Source organism: Castanea sativa, chromosome 5 (assembly GCF_040712315.1).
Source record: "Castanea sativa cultivar Marrone di Chiusa Pesio chromosome 5, ASM4071231v1".
In the NCBI taxonomy this organism is placed as follows: Eukaryota; Viridiplantae; Streptophyta; class Magnoliopsida; order Fagales; family Fagaceae; genus Castanea; species Castanea sativa.
In genome coordinates this window covers 62,872,951-62,881,957 of record NC_134017.1, presented here as the reverse complement: position 1 = coordinate 62,881,957, position 9,007 = coordinate 62,872,951, and the positions used below count along the sequence as shown (strand labels likewise).

Genomic DNA, 9,007 nt, shown 5'->3' with positions numbered 1-9,007 from the left:
GATGGACTTGCTCTTGTGAGGTCTAGCAAACAAGATTTTGAATCCATACATCTTCTTTTTTTTTTCTTTTTTCTTTTTTAAAGAAGAAGTTGAAAAGATTAGGTTTTTAGTTTAAAAAGGTTTATATGCAAAATCATGTTTTAACATTAAATTAATTAATTAAAAAAGAAGACTGGGTACCCGCATGCAAAAATTTCGAGCAAGAATCAAGTACAAGTAATAATTGGGATTTGAAGTCTAGACATCCGCATGTAAAGATTTTGGGTCAGGTATACTTGATCCAAACCCTGCCCCATAGTCATCCCTAATTGGACCTTAAACAAAGTTAAAAAGCTAATTGGTTCAAGGTTAAGGAACTATGGGTTAGAAGGGGCTAGGGGGTTTTAAAAGTTAAAACTAAAAGACTCATTTGATAAATAATCGTGTCCAATTGAATAAAGTATGATATATCTCATTATCATGGTTTGAATCGATCAATACAAGAATGCAAATGACAAAACGAGAAAAGGTCACTACCAAATTTCAAAATGTGGTCAGTAAGCAAAGGCTTAAAGGCTAACCTCATCACCCCCATCAACTTGGAACCAACCCACATCCACATATACTTCCACAGTTCCTCCTCCACATGTTATTATGGTTTCCTTATAACGGTCGAATTCACATATCAAACACTGCTTGCTAGAGCTATTTGCTATGCTAGCAAACACCAACACCATGTTTTCTCCACCTACGACTACGGGGTTTCTACAGCTCAACTCTCCATTCTCCTCCTTCTTACTACCTTCAAACCAAAGGGTTCTCTATCATGGCCGTGGCGGTCGCCGCCTTGGTCAGCTTCAGACATGTAGACAGTCCATGTTTCTCAATACAAAACCTGTCCTTAAAGATGGTACTCTTAGTATCAATGGTGAGGAAGCATTGACGGGTGTGCCTGACAATGTGGTTATCACGCCATTGACGGATTCATCAGCATTTGTTGGTGCCACTTCCACTGGTGATGCTAGTTCCCGACTTGTTTTCAAGCTTGGAGTCATCGAGTAAGCATGTTCTTCATTTCCTTTTATTTATATTTTTATTTGTAGCTTTTGAACTTTACAATCGGATTGTTTTGCTGTATCTATTTTCACCCATTTGGAAAATATAATGTTGTATTCTAGTATGTGCTTATTTTTATTATTCAATCAAATCAAAGGGAGACATTATTTTCGTTCTAAACATCAAAGTTAGTTGTGCATTGCAGTTACCTTGACCCGTTAAGTAGTTTTGTTGGTGGGTTAATTGATCACATTTTATTCATGAAATGGGTTGGATTGGTATTAGTCTGGATACTGCAAAATAATTCTACTCTTATAGTCAAATAAGTGACCTGGGTTTGAATCCCACTTACACCAAAAAACGCCATTGATTTCAATCCTTTGTGTCTATCAAAATAAAGAGATCGAAGTTAGTTTTATTTATTTTTCATTCTGGTGTTCCATCTTTCACATCTGTTGATAATTGTGGTCACCAAAACACAGCTTTATGGCATACAATTGGATAATTAGTCTTTTGATGCTCTTAGTGTATTCTTAGTTTTGAAATCGGTCTTTAATTTGTGTCTCAAGCTTTAACTGATTCATTTCTTAATCCTCTGTTTAATCATTAATGATATCAGCAAGGGTTCACTAAATATTATACTGTGTTTGCCCACGGAAATGTCTTCTATCTCGCATTCAATCATGTCCGTTGAAGATCCCATTAGAATTAATTCCTAATGATATCTTCTTGATGCAGGGATGTGAGGTTATTGTGTATATTTAGATTTAAAATATGGTGGATGATACCTCGAATGGGGAATTCAGGCAGTGACATTCCTATTGAAACTCAGATGTTGCTCCTGGAAGCAAGGGAAGGAGCAGAACTTGATGCAAAAAACAAAGCAACTTCTTATATCATTTTCTTGCCTGTGCTAGATGGTGAATTTAGAAGTAGCTTGCAGGGGAACCCATCAAATGAGCTCCAGTTCTGTGTTGAAAGTGGTAAGATTTCAAAGTTCTGCTTATTCCCTTTTTTAATTTGTATAACATTGGTTATTGATATGAAGCATAATGGAAATCTGAGGTAAATTTTTTCACGCTGTCCAGCACTCGTTGTGCTATATAATATTAAATAAACTTACTGAGAAAATTTATTAGAGAATATGATGCTACTGGATAAGTCTGACATATCAGTCGCACTAATCTTACTATGTATAATGCACCAAAAAACCAATAGATTATTTTATAGGACCATCCAATTCAGTGAGCTAGGTTAAGGCTTTGCACTGAGTTGGGTTTGAATAAAAACAATATGCAGCCACGGGTATATTATATCTGAAGGTTGATAAGGATGAACATTTTGTCCCTTCTAAGAGGAGACAAAGGAAAAAAAGAAAACCAATTTGTTCCTACTCACCAATTGTCTTCTCAAGTTTCTCATATTCTATTATTTTAATGATTCAACGTTCTATGTATTTTGACAGGTGACCCGGAAATAGTTACATCAGAATCCCTAAAAGCAGTTTTTGTGAATTATGGAAACCATCCATTTGATTTGATCAAGGAATCTATGAAGTAGGTTAGCCCTCCAAGAAAGCTTTAGGTTTCAAGTTAAGTAAATTTCTGAAATTACTTAGGATTATGGCACTTATAATGTTAGCTTTGTAGCATGGCAGCTCCTGACTTTTGTGAATTCAAGCAGCAGACAGAGGACATAAACCATATGAGATTGTGAAATCTAAGCTTGCATATTGTCGTTAGTAGCTGGTAATCTATTTATCATCACTTTTCTCATATGCACTTCCAACCATATGCAGGATTTTGGAGCAGCAGTTTGGAACTTTTTCACTTAGGGAAACCAAACAGGCAAGTCAGCCAACCAATTTTGTGTAGCAGACCAAGTAATTTTAGTCAACTTGTGCTTGCAAGAAACAAAAGAAGGAAAGTAGAGACCTCTGTAACTTTTGTTTCTTTGGTATGATTTTATGATGCAGTTGCCTGGAATGTTAGACTGGTTTGGTTGGTGTACCTGGGACGCCTTCTACATGGAAGTTCATCCTCAAGGAATCAAAGATGGCCTTAAAAGGTTAGTTCAGTTTCTCATACATTCTCTCTTTATATTCAGGGATTTACAATGATATGCAAAACAAAGCTCTTTATTACAAGTTCTTTCATTATGTATGTCAGGATTGTTCACTTACATAGTCAGGGATGTTAACCAAGACTTGACATATGCCTATTGGTGAGGAATTGAGTTATGATGAAAAATTTTGAGGGGGATGAAATTGAACTCTAAATAACTTAATCACCATTTTTGGGGATACTGTGTAGGATTTAAATATTCCCATATATGTAAGGTTGAATGGAAAAATCAACTACGATAAGCATTTTGGATGGTTTTGCGCCCTACAAAAGGAAACTACTGATATGCTATCATAAGGATGTTGCTCCTAATGTATTCACATATCTCTTAAGTGAGATGCGTATTATATATCATCTTTGTTTGCCACACAAATATAAGGAAGAACATGATATCTAATTCTCGCATTGGCATTGCAGTCCATGATTCACTTATTTCTCCATATATCAAAAGTTGCTTCTATGAGTTTGCGTGGAAGCTTGTTTTGCCCTTAAGAAGTACTTTTTTGGATTAGCTGTTTCATGTTTTCTTTTTTCTTTTCCACTTACCTCTGTGGGTTGTTTGGAAACTATTTTTATTTAATTTTATATCTGTATCTCCCAGTTTATCCCAGGGAGGCACTCCAGCAAGGTTTTTGATTATAGATGATGGTTGGCAAGATACAATTAATGAATTCCAAAAAGAAGGGGAGCCATTTGTTGAAGGGTCACAGTAAGTTTGCTCATTATTCTCTTGTGCATGACAGAGTGCATATTTACTTTCTGTATTGCTTGAAATTGCAGGCATGGTGGCAGATTACTCAGCATTGAAGAAAATAATAAGTTTCGGAGAACAGAAAATGAGCCTCAAAGTGAGGCGCAGGCACCAAGCAGTCTAAAGGATTTTGTTACAGATATTAAGAGAACTTTTGGCCTTAGGTAAGGTTCCAAGACTGAATTTTTCCCCCCTTTTTAATTATGATGGAAATCTTCAGTAAGTAAGATTGTAGAATAAGGTTGTTGAAGAGTAGCTCATCCTCAACTCCATTTACAGTCTACACATACCAGGTGTAAAATTGTTAGAATTATGGTTAAGTGATTAAACTCACTATTTTCTAATAGCTTAAGCTTTTGGGACAATCGGTAATTTAACATGGTATCAGAGCAGAAGATCTTGAGTTCGATCCCTATCTTTGTTCTACCTCCCATTTAAAATGTTAAATTCCCACTTGTTGGGCCTCCACTTACTAAGGGCAAGTTTAGACCCACAAGTAAGAGGGAGCGTTAGAATTATGGTTGAGTGATTAAACTCACCATTTCCTAATAGTTTAAGCTTTTGGGACAATCAGTAATTTAACAAAAACTACCAGCATGGTCTCCATATTTGATCAGTAATTTAACAAAAACTACTAGCGTGGTCTCCATATTTGATTGCCTTCCTTACAAGTATCGTAATTTCTTCTATAAATTTTTTTTTAGTTCTGGACATTTCATTTTCTTTATCTTTCTTGAAATTATCAGGTATGTATATGTATGGCATGCCCTGATGGGATACTGGGGAGGGCTTCAACCAAATGCACTAGGAACCAAAAAGTATAATCCAAAATTAAGATACCCAGTACAGTCGCCAGGGAATTTGGCAAACATGAGGGATGTATCTATGGATGCTATGGAGAAGTATGGCGTTGGTACAATAGATCCTGATAAGATATCTCAGTTTTATGATGATCTACACAAATATCTTGTTTCACAGGATGTGGATGGAGTTAAGGTTGATGTTCAGAACATACTGGAAACTATTTCAATTGGTTTAGGAGGTCGAGTTTCTCTTACCAGACGTTTCCAACAAGCACTTGAGAAGTCTATAGCCGCCAACTTCCAAGACAACAGCATTATCTGCTGCATGGGTCAGAGCACGGACTCCATTTACCAGTATATAACTATTTCACTACAATGTCCTGCCAAATTTTATTTTTTAAGCGAACCAAAGATGCAGTCTGAAAATTTCTCGTGCACATTAAATTTCATGAATTTCAAAATGCATGGACCAAATAAAAGTGACTATGCAAATCATTTAATAGGCCTGTTTGAAATTTCTCCTCTAGCTTTTTCAATTGAATTGTTTTAGCAATCTAACAAGTAACACACCTCCATAAAATTTAGGAGACTATATGTATAAAGCAATTTAAGACTTGAGAGAAGATTACTACAATCATATGAGCCAATGAAACTTTGCATTGGGAGATATTTTTCCAGCATTGACAATTAAATAATGGGATATCAATCATTACAAGTGCGCAACAAAACCTGAAATGGTTTTGGTAAGATTTCCTCAAGTATCTGCACATGTGACACCTTGAATTTCATCTAAGTGGTAGGTATCTTAACCAATATAATGTAATTTATGTTCCAATGGGACTAAGTGAACCTTTCAGTCATCTTGGCATATCACTTCTTTATAAATATTATGCCATCTTATGAAAGCTACTTTAGCAGATTATTTTATATGCCAATATTTCTGCATACAACATAATTTCTTCCCCGCATTTGCTAATGTAGTTCAAAAAGAAGTGCTATTACAAGAGCATCCGATGATTACTACCCAAGCAACCCAACCACACAGACACTACACATAGCTGCTGTGGCTTTCAACAGTATTTTTCTTGGTGAAGTTGTTGTCCCAGATTGGGACATGTTCTATGTATGGCCTAGCCTTCTCATCATTTTATCTACTGCTTTATTATCCAGTTTTTAACAACTTTATCTTCCAACTATCAGAGCAAACATGATGCAGCCGAGTTCCATGCAGTTGCTAGGGCTGTGGGAGGTTGCGGAGTCTATGTTAGGTAAGAAAGATTACCATGGAGATTCAGATGCTTGTGAAATATACAAGGCACCTCTATATGAGCACAACCACCTCCCACCCTCCTTTTTCCCTACTTCTTATTGTAAAGTATTTATGAATGTCACTTCTAGCCAATCACTACATATAATGCTCAAAGAGAAACCCACAGTCAGACCCTACTCTGTTGTTTATATATGTAATATGTATGTCTCTTTACATTGTATTGATGCATGTATTATTGGGGTGAAGTGTATTTTTATCTGTGCTCTTCCTTTGAAATGGTTTTGCAACAACTAATTTACTACATTTGAAATTTGATAACAGTGACAAACCTGGTCAGCATGATTTCAAGGTACTCAAAAGGCTGGTACTTCCTAATGGGTTGGTGCTCAGAGCTAAATACCCTGGTAGGCCAACACGTGATTGTTTATTCAATGACCCAGTTATGGACGGGAAAAGGTATATACCTTTTACTTAAGTTGTACAATATTTGATAATATATCATTCCTCCTGACCAGCTTGTGTGAATTCTGATTAGTCTTCTGAAGATTTGGAATTTAAACAAATGCACCGGAGTTTTAGGCGTATTCAACTGCCAAGGAGCAGGAACCTGGCCCTGCTCAAAAAGTAATGCTCAAGAAGATCTTAGCTCTGAGTTATCTGTCAAGGTCTCTCCTACAGATATAGAGTATTTTGAAGAGGTCTCTGGGAATTTTTGGACTGGAGATTGTGCAGTATTTTCCTCCAGCACAGGTTCTTTCATTTTTCCACACAACATTTTTGTACATACAACTCATACCGTTCTTAGTTTTCTTAGATAGGAATTAACAAACACACTGTGTACATATAGGGATAGAACAAGTTCTCATCAGTCTGTCTATTTCCTATACATCTGTCACAATTTCAGGGTCTTTGCTGCGATTATCAAAGGAAGAAAAGTTTGATGTCACATTGAAAGTTCTGCAATGTGATGTCTTCACTGTAACTCCTATTAAGGTTAGCTTCTTTTACTGGCTCATCATTATTTATAAGTTATGAAATATGAATTCCTTTTGGGTTTTGTGCAGGTCTACAATAAAAAGATTCAGTTTGCACCAATTGGATTGATAAATATGTACAATTCTGGTGGAGCCATTGAAGCAATTGACTTCTTTAGTGATTCTTCTAGTTGTAAAATACATGTCAAGGGGAGAGGATCAGGTAATTTTGGAGCGTATTCCAGCACAAAGCCAAAGTCATGCTTGATAAACTCAAAGATTGAGGAATTTGACTTCAGAGATGAAGACAATCTTTTGACATTAATAGTTCCTGACAGAACCAGTTCTTGGGACATTGCTATATGTTATTGAGGCCTTATTTTTTTAGCCAGACTCTCACTTCAGTATTATTTACTATTCTCAAAAATTTATATTAAACAAAAGAGAGAAATAATCAATAAACGAAAATGTAATTCTTGAACTACAAGTTTTTTTCTGCAACATTTGAGAAAATGGTGACAGATTTTTGTTTCTGGGTTGATGAGCATTAAAGAAAGAAGTACTAGAAAAGTTTGATGTGGTGTTGTTCTAATTGTTAGCCAGCAAATAAAGAAAGAATAGAATTTACTTGCACATGAGACATGTTACAAAATGGTGGATGGTGACAGATTTTTGTTTCTGTGTTCAATAATTTTTTGTTCTTTTTTGCCAAGTCATGTGCAATCATTTTGTTTTTAAAGAAATGGTTTAGACATCCACCTTGAGGAGTAAAAACTGTTGCTGTTTTGCATTTTTTTTTTTGGCTTATTTATATATTTATTATTGCTAGTTAAACCGTGTCGTCTAATGTCAGGCATTAAGCTTTGTGTACTATATGATATGTTGTTCTTGTTCTAATGGTGTGTACTTGGGGTGTGGAAATTTTCCTCAATTTTCTTTATTATTTATTAACAAATGACTCTCAAAATGGAAGTTGTGTTTTCCAATATGCTCAAGTGCAGTTATAACCTTTATTTTGAGGATGCTCTAGACCCATACAAAATAATTCTTGTAACTTCTCATTAAGTGAAATATATTAAAAAATGACAATTGATGATTACATCAAGTGAACAATCATGTGGCTTGTTCTATTTATATATATATATATTTTTTTAAAAGTGGCATGTTCTTTTTTTCAAATTTGAAGCCATAATGAAATGAAAGTTTAGGTGGAAAAAGCATTTTGAAAAAAAAAAAAAAAAAGCTTTAGATTAATAATTACATCTACCAATATGCTCTAGTTCAATGAGCACCTTCTCCCTTTTAAGCACATAAAAGAAGGGGATTCAAGATCCGTTACTAAAAAAAAATATATATATATATATATATTTTTTTTTTCACCAAAAGAATAATTAATATCTTGTTTTAGTAATTTGACAATATGTAACTTGACAATATTTTATGCGGAAGAAAAGGTAGCATAGACATATTCCTCCATTATTCATGGGATAATTTTTAAATCACATACGAAAAAACATGAAAGATTAGTTTTTTGATAAGCTTTTTTATTTTTTTTGATAAGTGTGGTGGGTTTTTTTGTGTTGTTGGGCTTTGGTCTTTCCTGTTGCACTGCAACCCATGGGTCTGAGGTAAGACAATTGAGGTTGGCCAAATGAAATTCACCTTAGGCTAATTTGTGCACAAGTTGAGACATCCCAACACAAATGTTACAGATGTTATAGCAGAAATAAAGTCATGGTTTTTAGACTTGAACCGTTCAAAGAACCGGTAAAGGGAGAGGTTCAAGGTTTTTAAGGTTAGACCGAGGTTCAACCGAGGTCGAACCGTGATGATGTCATAATTAATTTAAATAAAATAAAGGTATTAAATTTGTAAATATTAGAAAAATCGACTAAAATATCTAAAAAAATGGACCAAACTTTCAATTAAATTTTCATGATATTATAAGGTTGACATAAAATAGTACATTATAAGGTTAATAGAATATAATATAACATAAATAAGCATGAATAAATATTGTATAATAATCCTTCAAGTAGAAATTATTTATT

At 34.7% G+C, this 9,007-nt stretch overlaps 1 protein-coding gene across 3 annotated transcripts; it reads left to right on the top strand.

Moving 5' to 3' along the window:
• Nucleotides 1-557: 557 nt before the first annotated feature.
• Nucleotides 558-7,589, top strand: LOC142634271 (putative galactinol--sucrose galactosyltransferase 2). 3 transcript variants are annotated; one of them, XM_075808565.1, is made up of 15 exons: nucleotides 562-1,037; nucleotides 1,774-2,018; nucleotides 2,501-2,591; nucleotides 2,685-2,747; nucleotides 2,834-2,882; nucleotides 3,011-3,102; nucleotides 3,760-3,867; nucleotides 3,939-4,073; nucleotides 4,656-5,066; nucleotides 5,694-5,835; nucleotides 5,913-5,980; nucleotides 6,304-6,438; nucleotides 6,518-6,732; nucleotides 6,887-6,975; nucleotides 7,047-7,589. In XM_075808565.1, exons 1-15 carry the CDS (start codon nucleotides 694-696, stop codon nucleotides 7,326-7,328), a joined length of 2,469 nt encoding a protein of 822 aa, XP_075664680.1. In that variant the 5' UTR covers nucleotides 562-693; the 3' UTR covers nucleotides 7,329-7,589. The 3 variants fall into 3 exon arrangements, with proteins under 3 accessions (XP_075664682.1, XP_075664680.1, XP_075664681.1); XM_075808567.1 differs by lacking the exon at nucleotides 4,656-5,066 and having other exon boundaries at nucleotides 558-1,037; XM_075808566.1 differs by lacking the exon at nucleotides 2,685-2,747 and having other exon boundaries at nucleotides 563-1,037.
• The last annotated feature ends 1,418 nt before the right edge of the window (nucleotides 7,590-9,007 follow it).